Source organism: Oreochromis niloticus, linkage group LG19 (assembly GCF_001858045.2).
Source record: "Oreochromis niloticus isolate F11D_XX linkage group LG19, O_niloticus_UMD_NMBU, whole genome shotgun sequence".
In the NCBI taxonomy this organism is placed as follows: domain Eukaryota; kingdom Metazoa; phylum Chordata; class Actinopteri; order Cichliformes; family Cichlidae; genus Oreochromis; species Oreochromis niloticus.
Window position 1 is genome coordinate 8,613,175 of NC_031983.2, and position 18,242 is coordinate 8,631,416.

Below are 18,242 nucleotides of genomic sequence, written 5' to 3' on the forward strand. Positions count from 1 at the left end.
GCACTGTGTGACAACAGTAATGCTTTGACTTAAACCAAACCAAACCAAACAAAACACTAACATTTTGAGACTGCTGTGTGCTGAACAAGCTGCAAAATGCCTGAATTTTATTCATCGGTTTATACATGTGGCCTGAATGGATTTCTAGGCCAGCTTGTAGTGTAATTTCAGATTACTTCTGGCATCATTTTATACTTTCACCTGTTTTGGCAAATGCTTACCTCCAATTTAAACCTTAAGTTGTTCACCTGGTAGGGGGGGACTTAGTAGTTTTTCCTCAGACCACAGTGTAAATGTGTGTGTGTAGGGGGGGGAAAGCACCAGTTTAATTTTAGGAAAGGACTGAAATGCATAAACATAAGCTTAAATTACAGTACTGCGTTGAATCCCTGTAACAAGGGGGCTTACTTTTATGTTTGTGCGCTGGTGTGTCTGCGTTGGGAATGAAATGGATCTGATCAGCGCAGGAACCAGGGAGGACTTAGGAATTGTACACAGACCTTTGGAACTATGAAGATGGGAAAAACTGCGTGTGTGTACATTAGCAGTTTGGATATTTTCTTTGGCATAATGACCAAATTAGATTCAATTGCACCCTCTGTGTCATTATGCTTGTGCTAAGTGCTAACCAGTATACTGTGGTTATTATGGAAAAGCACTGCCAAACAGATGCACAACAGCTGAGAGGTCTGCATCGCTGCATGCACGGCCAGCAAGCGAGTTTAACAGTTTTGTAAATCAACCATGGAAGTAAAAAAACCCCCAAAACAAACACTTTTTATACTTGTACTGAAAACTTATGTCAGTATCAACTCCAAACAGCAATTTCACCTACTAATCTTATGCCGATGGTCACTGCACGTTTATGAAATTCAGTACTGACTCGTATTATTGTTTTTATATCTCAACCCAGAACTATTATAGTCCATTATATTCTTGGATTCCAAGCGTGCCCAAAAAGATGTCATTTCCATTTTGCACAGTAAGCTTTAACCAAGCATTCAGTTGAATCGAGGAGAAGCTAACCCAGGACAGGAATTAAAACTTATAGCAATGCAGTGAGAAAAGAACAACACTGCAGTAATGTAACGACAGAATATTAAAAAAACCAAACCCAAAAACTGGATGAATGCAATCACTCTGGCGTGTGCTGAGACTTTGGCTCATCTGTACTCTATGTCCACCTGAGAAACGATGAGTTCACTTGTCAGAGGTGCGGACATAGACCAGAGAGGACAGCAGCAGGAGCTCTGGGGGCTTGTGTAACAAGATCAGATTATCGTTCCTCAGACCGTCATAGTGCATCCAGCAACCGTCTATCTGGAAGGCTGCAGAGTAGTGATGCTCCTCCTTGTTGAACAGTGTGGCACCCTCGAGTGTGTACCTGCAGGTAAGAAAAACATTTATTGTTCTCAAGACTGGAAAGTAGATTTTTTTCCAGATATTTTTGCTGCTCTTTTGATTTCCAATGAAAGAAATCCCAACAAATAAAGACAGACAGCACAACAGTGCAGTGGAGAAGATCCAAATGACATTTAAAATTTAAACACCGATCAGACAGGATAGTGATCGGACATTTTTAATTTTAATGACTATCCTGAATCATAAATAAAGTTCCATTAATTCAGTTATGATGACTGTGTACAGACCTCTGGCTCAACAGATGTAAAAGCATTAGGAGGCCGGGCTCCACCTGAGCAACATGAAGGCTACACTGGCACATCGTTTGAATGAACAGCAATGCAGAACCTACTGTAGATATATCCATCTCTGATTCATACCTGTGCTGACAGAGAGCCAGATGGTAAGGGACATAGGACAGCTCCTCTGACTTCCACTGCTGCATGTTGAGGATAACAAAGGGTGGAGGCCCGTGGCAGAAAATCCTCTGGGAGAATTCCCTTAGACCATCACATCTGTTTAAAATAAATAAAAATTGTCAAGGAAGTACAACAACACAGCGCTAAAAAAGACAACGATGATGAAGATCCTGCCGTGTCTCACCCAATTTCAGAGCAGAGCAGGAGCTTGGGGCAGAAGAACTCATCCACAGCCGACTGAATTGGGTCTCTGTGAGGAAGCTCGTGAGGAGGACTGAGAGGAAAAAGGGTCAGAGTGAAATTCTTAGAAATGTGAAAAATATCATAATCTAACAGCTTGTATTAATGTGCCTACATAGGAGCAGACAGTAATGTGCTTGCAATTGCAAACACATCACAACACTTGATTGTAATTCTTTCTGCCAAGTTTGGCATAAGACAATGCACAGCTGAGGTCTGCTGATGGGCACTTAAACATAAAATACAGAAAAAAAACCCCATAAATATATTGGGCAGCAACTGTGTCTTAACAAAACACTTGAATAGTAGGTAAATACAGTTTACCTGATGTTGATGGTACTTTTGAGGCAGTCCTGGAAGCGGGCTGGACAGCTCCAGCTGGTGCACAGGCTTTCCTGCATGGTGGACATGAGGTTTTCCAGGTTCTCTGTAAAGTTTTGGTGCTCGTTGCCAAACAGGTCGATCTCCAGGGCTGCCTGGTGGATCTCAGAGCGATATTGCCTTTTAGACATTCTGTCCCAGATCCACAGCATCTTCACCGTGGTGTAGTCACAGGAGTCCATCAGGTAGAGGAAATGCTCCACAAACTGCTTGCCCAGGAAGACAGCCAGCTCCCTCCGAAAGCCTTGGTTGTCCCGCAGAATCACATACAGGATCATGAGGAAGCCATCGATGGTGCAGGTGTTTTTGAGCTGGATTTCCACGTACAGAGGCGTGCATGATATGGCTTTCCGACCTGCCTTGATGGTAAAGACACCTCCCCAAGGGAGTACAGGCCTCCAGAAGGAGCGGTCCTCCTCGTCGTTGTTGTTTATGGAGGCACGTATTTCTTCAAAAAGCGTCTTGGACCTAAAACAAATGAGTAAATAAATACACACACCAACCAGCAAAAGTTCAGACAAATGCGTTTTAACACAGGGCGAAGTTAAATGTATCGCCCCCGAGGATTTGATCTGCTTTATTTCGGAAAACTGACGCTGTGCAAATGTAGGTCAAATATCCTGCGATAGCAAAAACAAACCACGCAATTGGCGAGTGAAGCCCTGTTACCCTCCAGGGACTAGTCGGAGCCCAACAAAGGATAACAAGCCATCACCTACTATATAAGCTTACCTTTCGAAATGTTGATTGTTCTCAGTATTTGAAATTCGTGTTTTGAGGTCCTCGGTGTCGTTCAAAACACAGAATCTACTCTCCATTCCTCTCCGTATTTCCTCATTTCTCACGTCGGACCTCAAAGCCAAAAATATAAGTTGTGGTATTTATCTCGCACCTTATAGTAAACGAAGACACCTTACTGTGGATCGAAAATTGTAGTAGACGTCAAGTCTGACCTATATAAACAGTGCTGTTAGCTTTGTAATGATATTAATCTAAGCTGTGTGTATATACAGTGCTGCCCTCTCCTGATTCTCCACGTTATTACACCCCAGTTTTGCACAGCCCCCGCCCCCGACCTCACCGTGAATGTTAGAGCACAGCTAGAAGTGCTATTGGTCAATATATTCTAGCCGTACGTTTAAGATGATATATGATTGGCTGTCACGAGCACCACCCATTTAGGTAGGCAGAGCGAATATTCTACGTTGGACTACGTTGTTCTATTCCTGAAAGTTAATACGCTGATATTCCACCGTAGGGTTGGTTTGTGGACAGAGTCTACGCTGTTACCGTCGTTTTCCGACTCACTTTGAAGAAACTTTTTCAAAGTAGTTATTACCACTTGCGGACCACGCTCCTCTACTTGTAAGTCAGTGAGGGTGCAGACCAGCTACTACAGTCACCAGAAGAGCAGAGACCATCCCAGGGAAAGATGCCAGCTCAGATCATAAGCGGCAAAGAGGTTTCAGCGTAAGTATCAAACCTTACCTTTATGAAAGCATAGGTAGCATGCATGTGAATGTAATCAGCGTTGTGAAACATGTGACTGGCTAAGTAAGAAGCTAACTAGCAAAGTTACAGTAACTTAGCAGCTGGTGATGTCTGATCTTACTCAAACGCTGTGCATCCTCTGAGGATTTTAAGTGCAAGCTTATATATATGAAGTAAGCAGTCTGACGCCGTGAAGTGATTTCATAACTCAGTATAATTAACAGTTTTACTGTTAAATCAGTCGCATCGGGCTGCAGAGACTGTTTACAGTGCATATGCGTTGACTCTAAATTCAGCGGAAATCTGAGTGATTCATTTTCTTAACTGGTTAGTTTTGGTCATTCATAACTTCTGAATGCATTATTGCAAATGCTGGGGTGTTATGCAAGAAGCTGTGGCGTTGTGCTCTGATCTTTGTCCTATTGGTTCACTGACCTAATTTGAAGAGGAAAAATACAATTTATACAGTCAGATATTCCAGGCAAACCCTTTTTAAAAATTATTATCATTTTTTTTAATCAAAAAACTTTGACCAGATCCAAGTAATGAGAATGAGTGGAAAAATGGCAAAAAGGCAAAATCTTTCTAACAGTAACACAAAAAACATCTAGCTGCATGTGCCTGTCACAAGATATAGCAGCCTGTATCTTGTTAAGACCGCCTCACAGTAGTTATTAGTAGATTATATTATGCAATACAAAGAAGCCATGCAGCCACAGAGCCGCTCTCCCCATGGGTCATCTTTATTCATTATCTCCAAAGTTTGACAGAAGCTGACATGCTTCACTGCACACTGTATGAATGACTTGTATTTGAAGGAATATGAGCCCTGGTGGTTTGATGAGGAAAACTTGTACCAGTCACCGTTGAGATAAAGATCTGTTATGGTACAATACTCAGTGTTGTGATTGCTTTTTCTAATTACTGGAAAGATCCTCAGGGTCACTCTGCTGGTAGATAAAATAAAGAGCAACTGAGGTCATATGCAAAATACTGTAACTAAATAAAATTTTATTAGCCTGTTTTATATACATATTATATATAATTTGTGCTATATGTTTTAAAAAAAGATTTTCTGCACACATTTACCTCATCTTGAAAAGAAAAAAAGGGGGGGAAGGCATGTTGGTGTACATAAATCTTAAAGCTAATCAGTTTCTCTATTGACTAAGTTTACTTGAACTGTGTCTCAAATCAGTGCCACAATGTATTTCATCACCACTAGGGGTGGGTTTTTATAAACGATTTATCGATTAAAATCGATTCTGGCTTGGATAACGTAAAATTGATTCATTAAAATCCTGAATCAATTTTTTAATATAAATTTATTTTGCCCGAAATGCCAGAATCTCAGGTGAAATCTCACAAAATTTCAACAACCACCAAACAGCTAAGACAGTAAATGAGAGCAGGAACACGGATTCTGCACAAAGACGTAAACACACAGCGCGGACCCGCGGATCAGAATCAGTGAGATGTCGCCTTTCTCACAGTCGGGCTGAAAGCCGACAGCTCGCAGATTCTGATCTGTCGGCGGGTCCGCGCTTGGTGTTCACGCCCTTTTTGCACTGATTCTAAAGCTGTTAGTTTGATCTCTCTCCAAACAATATTGACCAAACCAGCAGCAAAAGAAGATCCAAACTACGCCTCACATAAACATCGTCATGAATTCACTCTGACTTTTACTGTTTTGCTTCCACCACGATGCACAGCTCTCTCTCTCTCTCTCTCTGTACTTCAAGAACAGTGTCCCATCTAAAAATCTGTTTTCTTCATTATTCGCTTGCTTGTTACGCACAACTCTACCGTTGTTTACAGCGCTGTCCGCCGCTGTTTTTTCCTTTTTTTCGTTTTACATACTTCCGAAAAGAAAACCTAATTTCTGCCGTTCAATACTGAACAAATTTAAACTTTTTAAAATTACGCAAAATGCAAAACGCTTAACCGTGTCTCTAATAAAACCGCTGTAACGTCAGAGGTAACGTTCATATGTTGATTAATGGTTTTCTTTCGTTTTTGATGTACTGCAGAATATTTTTATAAAATCCAGGCCAGGAAAATCACCTTCATGTTTTTCTGTTTTATCTTCAGCTACTTTGACACAAAGGCATCTGATGTGACGCTCACACCTTTGATAAAGTCTTGCGTGTGTCTGCTTCCTTTTTATTGATACAAAAATATGTAAATGTACTGATCTGAATTATAATATTTCTGACTGTCAAAATTTCCCAGATTCAAATCGAATTGAATCGAATCGAATCGAATTAAATCGAATCGTGGATCGAATCGATTCGGGACCTTGTGAATCGGAATTGAATCGATTCTAGAAATCAGTGACGATACCCAGCCCTAATCACCACTCCTATTACAGCTCACATGATGCACATCTGTTTCTTTAGAACTTTGGGGTCTTTTCTTTGTTTCATTTGCATGCAAACACTTTTCTGTGCAATCAGGATTTTGACACACATGACACATTCTAAACACCTCACCTCAACCACAACACTTAAACACACACAACACAGTCCACAGGACGCACTCACAAGCTACCTTGCAGCTTCACAAGTACTCTGTTTAATCTGCACTGGTCACTCCACTTTATTGTTATTGATATTTATATTTAAAAAGTGCAATACTGTAATTTTCTGCTGCTCATTCCTGTGCAATATCCCATCTGCCCCCCCGCCCCCCCCCCCGTCATATTTCTTTTCAAGATTTTCTTATTTAATCACTAGTGTACAAATATTTATATTTATAGATACATATATATATTTAGTCATCTTTTCTCTTTTACCACGTCTCTCTAATATTTTGCTCTTTACTATTTTTCTATTTTTTGTTTAATTATTTTATTTTATTTTATTTTCTTCTACTGTACCATGCTGCTGAGTGACTGCTGCTCGTCAAACACATTTCATTGCAATGTTGACCCTGTGCTAACTTGCATATGACAAATAAAACTGAAACTGAAACTAAACAATAACCACAAGCTAAAGTTCAGGTAATGCAATCACTGTTTTCTGGCTTGTCTTTGATTGAATACAGTCAGCTGAACCAATCTTTATCTTTAAGTTGCGGCTTATCTTTTCACCTTGCAAAAAATAGTGCCATGTTTTCTAGTCTCCAGAACATTAAATCAATAAAGATAAAATGAAGACAATAACCAAAGATAAGCGCGCGTTTCTGAGTGATTGTCCGGAATGATAGTTTGAGTTTGGAAAATGATTCACAATAAGATCATCATATGGCATTGATCTGGTGCATAAATCTGTCACTGTTTTAATTAAATGGTACAGATTGGGTCACATGGTACTGCTAACTCTTATTAAATTGGCTGTATTTTGTTTTCTCAGGCAGGTGAGGGAGCGTCTGAAGGAGGATGTTGAGCAGATGAAACTTAAGAATCCCAACTTCAGGCCTGGTCTAGTGGTTTTACAGGTAAGTTTATGATGGAATTCTTTGTGGTTGAAGGCTAAATGCCCTTTTTCCCCCTAAAAACATTTCTCCACATGCTTGGCTGTTCGTTAGGGAGAGCACCTGGCAGGTAAGGCTCGGGGTATCTGTGTGCCACTGCACTGATGTTGTGTGTGCACATGTGGATTCAGACATTTATGCTGGTGCTTTATCTACGTGTCACAGGGCTTCACAGGGTTCTTTCATAGAAACATGCAGGGGGATAAGCAGTATGTGTCTTTCAGGTTGGAGACCGCGATGATTCAAATCTGTACATCAGCATGAAGCTCAAAGCAGCAGCAGAGGTAAAGAAAATAATTTTTTGATACTCAAGGGATTTGTGTACAGTGTGTGTACTCTGCATATTGTTTCAATGAGCCACAGCTCTAGGCCTAAGCTGCATTTTTGTGTGCAGATTGGAATAAATGCAATGCATATGAGACTTCCCACGACCGCAACAGAGGAGGAGGTGAGTTAGAATCATTTTTATACTCATTTATGAACACCAGGGCAAGTAGTTGTTCCTGCCATACTATTTCCTAGTGTGCCGGGAGGAAGCATGCATAGTTCATAGGGTTTCTTGAAGCAAAAACAGATTGGCTAATACTCGCATAGATTTTTTTTGTTGTGTTCACTAAAATCTATGAGTACTTAAAACCCACAATACTTGACAGCACAGAAAGATATGAGTGAAATTTCAGGTGCTTTTCTTGCTTTAGCAATACAGGGGCAGTATGGGAATGCAGTACATGACAAGCCTGAAAGCAATAAAGTGTTTTAAGGCTTCCCACCTGCTTTCAGATTCTTCATAGTATCACAGAGGTGAACGAGAACTCTTCTGTCCACGGCCTCATCGTTCAGCTGCCTTTAGATTCAGTCCACGAAATCAACACCGAGAAGATCACGAACGCCGTGGCCCCAGAGAAGGACGTAGATGGGTAAGAACAGCAACACAAAAAAGTGTGCTCATTTCAGAGTTACAGCAAGTCCTTTTTTGGAGTTTATAAAATAGAAGAAAGACTGTTGCACTCAAAAACTGTAATTACATCTTCCAACAAACAGATACATTCTGCATATGAAGGGTCCCCTCCACCAAACAAAACACAAAGCAGCGAGACAACACGGCCAGTATTTGGATAAAATGTCATATTCTTCCTATTCACCTCAGGCCTCATCTCCTGAACAGATGTCAGGCCTGTAAAACATGCAGAAGTGTATAAAATTCTTATTTATTCCTGATATTGTTTGAAATAATTATTCTCAGCAGATTAGAAATGTGACACTCCTGTCTCCGGCCAGCTGACTAATGAAAAAACATCTGGTTATAAGGAAGCATTATGCCAGCTAATGGTAGGCGTGATCCTAAAAATCCCACTTCCCTCTGGTAAACAGTGTGATTACATTCTCACATCGTATGAGATTTTGAATACAACAATGTTCAGTCTTCAAAGAAAGTTTCACTAACAGCAGCGAACAGCAGTGCAGCAACCCCGAAAAATCGCCTCACTGAGCTTCATTGACTGGTGTCGAACTCCTTTTACAAAGTTTTACAGCCTCTTCTCGAATAAATGGCACACTTTTAGAGCTGAGGTAAACCGCAAACTAACAACTCGCTGCAGAGGAAAAGTTTGTCCACAGTTGTTTGTCCTACAGTGGCCACCGTAGCTTGGATTATCCAGTTGAATTTCGAGGTGTAAGAAATCAGAATTCCCTTGACTCAGTATAGCAGTGACATTTTACACACTGTACCTTTAAAAAGCTTTTAGATTGATGGGTATGTTCAGGTTACAGTGATTTGTATGTTCTTGTGTGTTTACAGACTGACCAGCATAAATGCGGGGAAGCTGTCCCGTGGGGATCTGGGCGACTGCTTCATCCCCTGCACGCCAAATGGCTGCATGGAGTTAATCAAACAGACGGGTAAACAAAATCTCTAATAACCCTGAAAAAACTGCAGTCAGTCATAATGATGCTATAATGTGTAAATATATGAAAAGTAACAACAATCTGTTTATGACCTGAGTGAATTCACAGACTGTGCGCTTCTCTACAGGTGTTTCTGTGGCAGGGAAGAGAGCGGTCGTGATTGGGCGCAGTAAGATTGTGGGCGCACCCATGCATGATTTGCTGCTGTGGAATCACGCCACCGTCACCACCTGCCACTCTAAAACCGCCGATCTTGCCGCAGAGGTAACACAGAGAAACACAAGTGTTATAAGGCTTTCTCGAGACACACAGAGGTATAAACAACTGCACAGTATGTAGATAAAGAGCAGCTGTTTAAAGTCCATGTCTGATTCTAAAAATACATCAGCAGCCAATAATACTGACGTTCTCATTTGATCTTAGCTGGAAAATTCAACATTTTCATAACTTGTTACATGAGGAGACTAATTAAATATTTTAGTCTTTAAACAGTTTATGTCTGGCAGTTGCTGACATCATAGGAACTACAGATCTCTACTGCCTGCAGTATAAACACAAATTCATGTGTTCCCTTATTTATTGCACTAGCATCACTGCATCATTGCTTAAAATCCACTTTCTTCATTCATAAAGATTCATCGTTTATCCCTTCCTGTTTCTGTCTAGGTGGGTAGAGCAGACATCCTGGTTGTTGGTATCGGAAAAGCAGAGATGGTAAAAGGAGAGTGGATCAAGAAGGGAGCAGTGGTCATTGACTGTGGCATCAACCACGTTATAGGTATTAATGCGGGTCATGGTGCTTTGTAGTTCCCTTTGAGATAATCAGCAGATGCATGGGTCAACTGGAGTCTCTCTTTCAGATGACAGTAAATCCAGCGGAAAGCGTGTGGTGGGCGACGTCCATTTTCAGTCAGCCAAAGAGCAGGCCGGCTTCATCACCCCTGTGCCCGGTGGTGTGGGACCGATGACTGTGGCCATGCTGATGGCGGTAAGGCCCAATTGACAACCTGAAAGTTGATCAAGTTTAATTAAGAGTTAGATTTTTTTTTTATTACAAACTTTGCTTTCTTTCGTTTTCTTATCACGTTTACTTGTTTAGAACACCGTGCTGAGTGCAAAGCGTTTCCTGGAGAGCCATCAGGCAGGAAAGTGGAACATTTCTTACACCGCGCTCAATCTCCAAAAGCCAGTGCCAAGGTTTGCCTCCTTATCATAACCATAGCCATGCTGTTCATTAACTTGATGCAGAAGCCCAATCTTTGCTCTCTTGCTGAAGAAGCTAATTTTCTTTTTGCCTTTTGTTATCCAACAGTGACATAGTGATTTCTCGCTCCTGCGCAGCCAAGTCCATTGATAGTCTGGCCAGAGAAGTGGGATTACTTTCTGATGAAGTAGAGCTCTATGGCAAGACTAAGGCAAAGGTCCAGCTGACTATCATCAAGCGCCTTCAGTCCCGGCCAGATGGAAAATATGTAGTGGTCACTGGGTATGTTAAATAAAAGTCACTCTGTAGACTGTAGACAAAATCTTATTTCAAGATACTGAAGTTCTCAGTTTATGGAAGTAGAAGTTATTCAAATTGGCAGGCTGTTTACATGTGTAGTTCAAAACTCCCCAAGTTAACTAAAGCTATCAGCAGAATGTTAAGAAAGAAACACTGGCTTGTTGTCCAAAACATCTGTTTAAGAGAGATCCGCTCAAGTTGAACTCAACTCAGGCTGGGTTTTATGTTTATGTAATACCATTTCATGCCACAAGATGGCGCAGTGAGCCAGTATAACCCAAATTTAACTACTCATGTCAATTAAGCCACCTTTGTATTTGCAATTGTGGTCTGCAGAATCCACTCATAAAACTCCCCTCGTATGGTGATGAAAGTTTTTGTTATATTTTTGCAAATGTAAAAAAAACCCCAACCAACCAACCAACCAACCAACCAAAAAAAAACCCCGCTTAAAGTGACTGAGATAAAGCTATTTGTCAAAGACAACACTGTGTTTTGCCTTTGAGGGCTTTGGGCATACATGTTGACAGCATTTTGTATTTGCAGCATTACTCCCACTCCTCTGGGTGAAGGTAAGAGCACCACAACCATCGGCCTGGCACAAGCCATGGGTGCTCACATGAAGCTCAATGTGTTTGCTTGTGTCCGACAGCCTTCTCAGGGACCCACGTTCGGTATTAAAGGTGAGTTTGGAAAGAGTGTAAACTCAGGAGATGATGCCCATGTTTACTACAGGGACATATTCATGTATGTTTTATTTTATTTTTTTCCTTTTGTTTCCAGGTGGTGCTGCAGGAGGTGGATATTCTCAAGTTATTCCGATGGAAGAGGTACGGCATCGTGTTGTGTTGTGTTGTTTTTTCTAACAGTTCAAAGAAAGCAAAACATTTAATTGATTATTTTGATTTTTCAGTTTAATCTCCATCTCACTGGTGACATTCATGCCATCACAGCTGCCAATAACTTGGTGGCGGCTGCTATTGATGCCCGCATATTCCATGAAGCAACCCAATCTGACAAGGTAGGTTCTCCTTTCTGTCATGGGTGTATAAAAAGTACACTTCCTCCAAGTTATCTAATGAGTCACCACTATAATCCATCTCTCCCTGTGAATATCTAGGCTCTGTATAACCGTTTGGTGCCACTCAGTGGAAGAGAGAGGAAGTTCTCCCCGATCCAGATCAACAGACTCAAAGTAAATGATCAAGTTGCAGCACGTGTAAGCTTTGATTTAGATGTGCACAGGTCACTTCTGAAATTTAAGTTTTCTTCTTTGGTTTAGAAACTGGGAATAGAGAAGACGGAGCCTTCTGCTCTCACTGAGGAGGAGATCAACCACTTCGCCCGCCTGGACATCGACCCAAGCTCTGTTACCTGGCAGAGAGGTATGAACAGCACAGAGGTCGCCTCCTCAGCAGGTCTGCTGTGAGTGTATCGTGTAGCTTATACAAATACTTACGATGTGATTCTGTTTCACTTCAGTGCTGGATACTAATGATCGATTCCTGAGGAAGATCACGATCGGCCAGTCGCCCACTGAAAAGGGATACACAAGAGAGGTAAAGATGGTTATTCTCTAAAGGCAGCACATTTCTTTTATGGTATCATAAAGCATCATAAAATACACAGAAAGCAGTTCAACCTTTGAAAGAAAGTTGGTTTGGATGATTCTAAAAACATTAATAAACTTAGTTTTAGTGCTGCTTTGCATGACTGCACTGTCGTGTCCTCCAGGCCCAGTTTGACATCACTGTGGCCAGCGAAATCATGGCGGTGCTTGCCCTCACCAGCAGCCTGGAGGACATGCGGCAGCGCCTGGCTAAGATGGTCGTAGCCACCAGTCGGAGGGGAGATCCCATCACCACCGAGGATCTGGTGAGTGCCGTAAACCCTTCGCTGTGACATGACGTCGTGCAGCGTAAGTGCTGCGATAATGATACTCATGAAAGTGATGGATTTTTCTCTGTAGGGCGTGAGTGGCGCTCTGACTGTGCTGATGAAAGATGCCATCAAGCCAAACCTGATGCAGACGTTGGAGGTGGGTGAAACACGGTGCCCATGCTAATCCATGCAGCTCATATGCAGCATGAGAGCACCACGTTAAAAGCATTTCTCTGTAGTTCAGGTTGTTTGATATTGTTGTTTATCAAACTGCTGTTTTTTTACTTGCATTAATAGTTTTGTAATAATTCATGTGAGTAATCTGAATCCACAGGGGACTCCTGTGTTTGTTCATGCTGGCCCCTTTGCCAACATCGCCCACGGAAACTCATCAATCCTGGCTGATAAAATTGCTTTGAAGCTGGTTGGACCTGAGGGCTTTGTAGGTAAGCTGATAAATAGAATCAGTTTTAGCTTTTTTAACAGGGTTAGCTTATATCGTACATGTTAATTGTAAACGTGATGGAGTCAATGTAATGTCAGTGAATAATAGTAGTCAGTAGTCCTGGCGGCTTGGATTCTGATATACTTTCCTGCTTGTGTCAATTATGTGCAACAGTGACAGAAGCTGGCTTCGGTGCTGACATCGGCATGGAGAAGTTCTTCAACATCAAGTGCCGCTACTCGGGCCTGAGGCCTCATGTGGTGGTGTTGGTGGCGACCATCCGAGCTCTAAAGATGCACGGAGGAGGACCAACAGTAAGTTCCCCCCTTGCCCTGGTGCCACTCCTCAGTTCATTCACTCTGTGAGATGAGCTGTGTTAGCTTAATTCCCACTTTGTTGCGATTGGCTGCTCCCTGTAAATAGAAGATTTCAACAGAACGTGGGCGGGTGTTCATTGCCAGAGTTATGCCCGAGAATACCAAGTGAGAGAGAGAGAGAGCCCCTCTCTTTGAGATCTTATAGAGCCAAGAGTTGAAATGGGGCATTTAGCACAGTGCGAATTGGGAGCTGTTGGCTAATAGGCGATTACCTGTGCACAAAATGGGGCACGTTCAATATGAGAATCCACTACTGTAACAATGTGTGTATAAACGACTTTATTTTGAGAAAAAAAAACCCATCAGAGCATTTTCATTTGTCTACAATTTTAAATGTTGTTCACAATTTTCCATTCGGAAGACAATTTCAGCACAATTGTCCACAAAATTATGTTTAATCTTTAAATTAAGCATCTTAGTAATCATTAAGAATAAAAAAAATGGAGGATTAAAATAGTCACTGCTGATTACAATTTAAGGATTTATTGAATTAACTAAAACATTTCACATTTCTCTTGTCTCTCTTGTTTAGGTCACTGCTGGGATGCCACTGCCTAAGGAATATGTGGAAGAGGTAATGGAAAAGAATGTGCCAAAACAGTGATAATATTCTTCTAAGGGGCTTTTGATAGCATTGTTTATTTATTAGTTTGTGCAGAATGCTTGAGCCACGTCTGCCTACTTTGTTAATCACATATGATGCAAGCTTTTCAACCTTTAAAGCTTTGTGTAAGTTTTTAATGAACGTTTTTGTGTACCTCTGTGTAGAACCTTAATCTGCTGGAGAAGGGCTGCAACAACATGAGGAAGCAGATCGAAAATGCAAAGCACTTTGGCGTGCCTGTGGTGGTAGCAGTGAATGCTTTCAAGTAAGTGATGGATGGTAATTAAAGAAAGAAAAAAGAATAATAAAATAACATATATAACCATGCATGTTTTGCTCATTCATTTGTTGTGCAGGACAGACACGGATGCTGAGCTGGACTTGGTGTGCACCATGGCTAAAGCTGCTGGAGCATTCGATGCCGTGCGATGCTCTCACTGGGCCGAGGGTGGCGCTGGTGCTGTGGCACTTGGTGAGGCTGTCCAGAAGGCCTCTAGCGCCCCTAGCAACTTCAAGTTCCTGTATGATTTGGACGTAAGGGCTCCGAACTTAATTTTCACCAGTCACTCTTTTAAAACAACACATGATCTGCTTATTTATGACTTAAAAATATCTATCTTTGATTCCACTTTAGCTTCCTATTGCTGATAAGATTCGAATAATTGCTCAGAAGATCTATGGAGCAGATGATATTGAGCTTCTGGCTGAGGCCCAACACAAGGTGGCGCTCTACACCAAGCAGGTGAACATCCCTCAGCTGTTGTTTCTTGTCCTGTCAGGCCTGTTTGTTGGCTTCTGCTGTCAGTTGAGAACATTGTAATTAAACAGAGCAAAGAGACAACCTTTGTAAAGTTCCTTCTTTTTTGCCTCTCTCTCAGGGATTCGCGAATCTTCCAATTTGCATGGCAAAGACCCACCTGTCACTGTCACATGAAGCAGAAAAGAAAGGTGTGCCCAAAGGATTCATCCTGCCAATCAGAGACATCAGAGCCAGTGTGGGCGCTGGCTTTCTGTTCCCGTTGGTTGGCACAGTAAGCTCTAATTCCTTTCCCTTCTTTCTGTACCCCAAAAAGTTGATTCTGTTCATCTGGACGTTTTCAGTTGCTCCCTGTCCAGGGTGTGTACATCCTCATCATAGAAAGAGTGTCCACTGGCCTGCAGGTCTAAATAGACTGCAGAGTCCTGGCCTGACGAGTTAGCTCTTCTGTGCTGTGCCATCCTCTTAGCCAGAGGTTGTTTGGTTTCCCTGATGTATAAATCCTGGCAATCCTCCTGGCACAGTGTACACTACATTACTCTGTTTGTGCCGGAGTACCTGATCCTTGGGGTGGATTCATTTTTGGTGCAGCGTGTTTTAGGGTTTAAAAGCCACAGAGTCACTGTGTTTAGAGAAAATGCTTCTCAACTGTTCTGATACTCCTGACACATACGGGATCACTAAGGGTTTTTACTTAGGCAACAGTTGTCCTTCTCTTCTAGATCTGCTGGAGCTTTCTTTAGGTGTCTACCTAGCTTTGACAAATGTCCAGCTGGGATAACCAAATTTACTCCAGTGGAAATGACCTCACAACCCACTGTTCGTCAGTGGTGCTAGTTACAGTCATTATGCAAATGAACTGTTTATAAAGTTGGGGAAACCTGCCGTCGGGTCAGACTGAAGAAGTCACTTGGATGAGTGACGTAATTTTTCTCCCACTATAAAGGCTACAGCCAGATGAATGGAATCAACTTTTTGGGATTTACTTACCTGGACGATTGAGCATGCATCAAGACTTCCTCTCTATAGTTTTACCCCACATTTAGATGTTGGTGTGACTCTCTAACCGGATCTAAACAAAGCCTTTTCTACACCCACATGTTTTATTATTAGCTGCATCCTGGCAATAACTAACAAAAACACTGTTAGCCTTCTTGTGTCTGAACAGGGTGTGGAAATGGTAAAAAGAAGAAGCATTGAAAAGCTCAACTGGGATTAATTTGACATCATTCAGCAGATTGAACCGAGATACTCAGAGACATATTTTGAAGAGCCGGATCTTCCGTCCCTTTCATTTCAAGTAGAAAATGTTGTGTGTGTGTTTGCAACATGCGTGCATACACAGTGTTGTAGTAAACCGGTGCAACCAGTATTCCTACTGCATACGGTTCATTTATACGGATAGTTTGTCACAGTTTTTGTGCTGTGAAGCTACTGTGAAGTAGGAAACCTTGTATCTTGTCCAAAGCTGATATGAAATGTTCAGATCTTTTTCCTAAATGACAATTACTAATAATGCCACACTAAAAAAAGAGTTTTTTAAAGTCTTAATTAATGGTAAGCATAATTGACCGATGCATCATATTTTGACTAATTTATTTCTGTCACAGTGTATTATTCCAGCTGATCCAGGAGCGTCATGAAATATAGCTTATTTCCAAACCAGGACAAATTAAAATATATTAAAAAATTATAAACACTTAAGCTATTCTATTACACTTACTATGCATACTGCATAGTACCGATACCGTATATCGGATCGGTCCATCCCTTGTTTTTTCCACCAAATATTCTCACCCAGAGGCTTTTATTAGGAAGTGACAATATGATTAATAAAAAACACAACAAAAAATGCAAACAATATAAACACTTTTTTTGGTAACTGACTTCAATTGTTTAACCAGATTGGTCATCATTGATCACACTGATCGACAAAAAAATGTTTTGTTTATTACTGGGACATTCAGACAAGCTCTTAGTCTAGTTTCTTACTCTGATTTCAGATCTGCAGTCGTATTCAAGCTTATATGTCACTGACGTTTCTACCCAGTCAATCTAGTTATCCTTGGATACTTGGAACATCATAACTAAAAAGAAAATGGCATGCTACACTAAAATTGTTTTCAGATTTGGAGTTGGCAAGTAAAAGTTGTTGAAGTGCAGGTAAAAAAAACAAAACAAAAGATCCCAGTACCTGGTTGGAATCAGTTAAAACTAAAACTCAATTCTTTCTCTTTCGGTTTATCCTAGATGCCCACCATCCCTGGCCTCCCCACTCGGCCTTGTTTCTATGACATCGACCTGGACCCCGAGACTGAACAGGTCAATGGACTCTTCTGAGGGACAAAAAAAAAAAGGTCCTCACACCCTTTGATGGTAAGAAACATAGTTAAGACATAAAGCCATGCAGCAGAGTGCATCATCAACAGATCATAACTGTTTCATTCTTAATGTGTAGACATTTCCCATCAGCCCTCTGAGCGCCAAAGAAATGTGAAGAAGAACCAACTGGAAGCACCTCAAACTCGTCTGCTGTTTTTGTTGTTTCTCATATTGACCGTCTGTAAAGCTGCTAATGATAGACCGGGACAGTCTTTCTCCCTGCTATCAGGCACGTGTTATTCCGTTATATTGCTGGCTGAACATACACATTTCACACCTCAGATTGCCCAGGCTGTATTTACTAACTACTTGTGTATATTTTGTGAGCACCACACCAAAGGCATTTCCTTCAGTTCAATCTTTAACAAGCTGTGCCCTTCGTCAGGCCAGGACTCTTCGAAATGCTGCCTTAAAACAAAATTATAATTTGTTTAATCCCATCTCCTTTCTCTGTCTTTGTTTTAATTAACACTCTAACATTTTTCGAAAAGTCGCCATCATTGCCGTGGAGCTCAATGGCCATGTCATTGTAAAATCAGTGATTTCCTCATATCTTTGAAATAAAGGCTTGTTAAAAGAAAGGTGCATGTTCTTTTTTTTTCCAGAGTTCTGCTATTTTCTGCGTTAAACACGCAGATCCTGAGGAGCATAGTGTACAGAGGTTGCCAACTTTCTGCAGAGTCAATTGTTACAGACCTCCAAACTTCATGTAGCCTAAAGATTAGTGCAACAACAGTGTGTAGAGAGCTTCATGGAATGGGTTTCCATGGTTAAGAAGCTGCATTCAAGTACAAAGCAAAGCAGTCATCTTCATCATCGGGTGCAGTAGTGTAAAGCACAGTGCCACTGGACTCTAGAGCTGGGGAGACTGGTTCTCTGGAATGACTGACAAGTCTGAGAACCATACGTGTCTGAGTGCATTGTGCCAAGTACAAAGTTTGGTGGAGGGGGGATTATGGTGTGGGGATGTTTTTTAGGAGC

At 41.4% G+C, this 18,242-nt stretch overlaps 2 protein-coding genes across 3 annotated transcripts; one reads left to right on the forward strand and one right to left on the reverse strand.

Moving 5' to 3' along the window:
- Window positions 1-176: 176 nt before the first annotated feature.
- On the reverse strand, window positions 177-3,529 carry dorip1 (dopamine receptor interacting protein 1). Its single transcript, XM_003447825.5, has 5 exons — window positions 3,174-3,529; window positions 2,385-2,909; window positions 2,005-2,094; window positions 1,782-1,916; window positions 177-1,384 (listed from the first exon to the last, which is right to left on the reverse strand). Exons 1-5 carry the CDS (start codon window positions 3,257-3,259, stop codon window positions 1,201-1,203), a joined length of 1,020 nt encoding a protein of 339 aa, XP_003447873.1. The 5' UTR covers window positions 3,260-3,529; the 3' UTR covers window positions 177-1,200.
- A 172-nt stretch (window positions 3,530-3,701) lies between these two features.
- On the forward strand, window positions 3,702-17,842 carry mthfd1b (methylenetetrahydrofolate dehydrogenase (NADP+ dependent) 1b). 2 transcript variants are annotated; one of them, XR_003215187.1, is made up of 29 exons: window positions 3,702-3,911; window positions 7,286-7,370; window positions 7,631-7,690; window positions 7,801-7,854; window positions 8,187-8,323; window positions 9,205-9,305; window positions 9,439-9,575; window positions 9,978-10,089; window positions 10,172-10,299; window positions 10,411-10,508; window positions 10,624-10,797; window positions 11,362-11,498; window positions 11,599-11,645; window positions 11,729-11,836; window positions 11,936-12,010; window positions 12,098-12,200; window positions 12,298-12,374; window positions 12,550-12,690; window positions 12,785-12,853; window positions 13,031-13,142; window positions 13,316-13,455; window positions 14,051-14,092; window positions 14,287-14,387; window positions 14,479-14,656; window positions 14,757-14,864; window positions 15,001-15,153; window positions 16,883-17,042; window positions 17,130-17,255; window positions 17,338-17,842. XR_003215187.1 is itself a non-coding variant. In XM_003447752.5 (28 exons), exons 1-27 carry the CDS (start codon window positions 3,874-3,876, stop codon window positions 17,217-17,219), a joined length of 2,805 nt encoding a protein of 934 aa, XP_003447800.1. In that variant the 5' UTR covers window positions 3,708-3,873; the 3' UTR covers window positions 17,220-17,255; window positions 17,338-17,842. The 2 variants fall into 2 exon arrangements, 1 of the variants encoding a protein (XP_003447800.1); XM_003447752.5 differs by lacking the exon at window positions 16,883-17,042 and having other exon boundaries at window positions 3,708-3,911.
- The last annotated feature ends 400 nt before the right edge of the window (window positions 17,843-18,242 follow it).

Coding starts and splice junctions, on each gene's coding strand:
- dorip1 (XM_003447825.5), bottom strand. CDS start 3,259: ATGGAGAGTAGATTCTGTGTTTTGAACGACACCGAGGACCTCAAAACA. Junction 2,095..2,384: donor AAAAGTACCATCAACATCAG/GTAAACTGTATT, acceptor TTTTCCTCTCAG/TCCTCCTCACGAGCTTCCTC. Junction 1,385..1,781: donor CTGGCTCTCTGTCAGCACAG/GTATGAATCAGA, acceptor TCTTACCTGCAG/GTACACACTCGAGGGTGCCA.
- mthfd1b (XM_003447752.5), top strand. CDS start 3,874: ATGCCAGCTCAGATCATAAGCGGCAAAGAGGTTTCAGC. Junction 3,912..7,285: donor AGCGGCAAAGAGGTTTCAGC/GTAAGTATCAAA, acceptor TTGTTTTCTCAG/GCAGGTGAGGGAGCGTCTGA. Junction 9,306..9,438: donor GGAGTTAATCAAACAGACGG/GTAAACAAAATC, acceptor GCTTCTCTACAG/GTGTTTCTGTGGCAGGGAAG.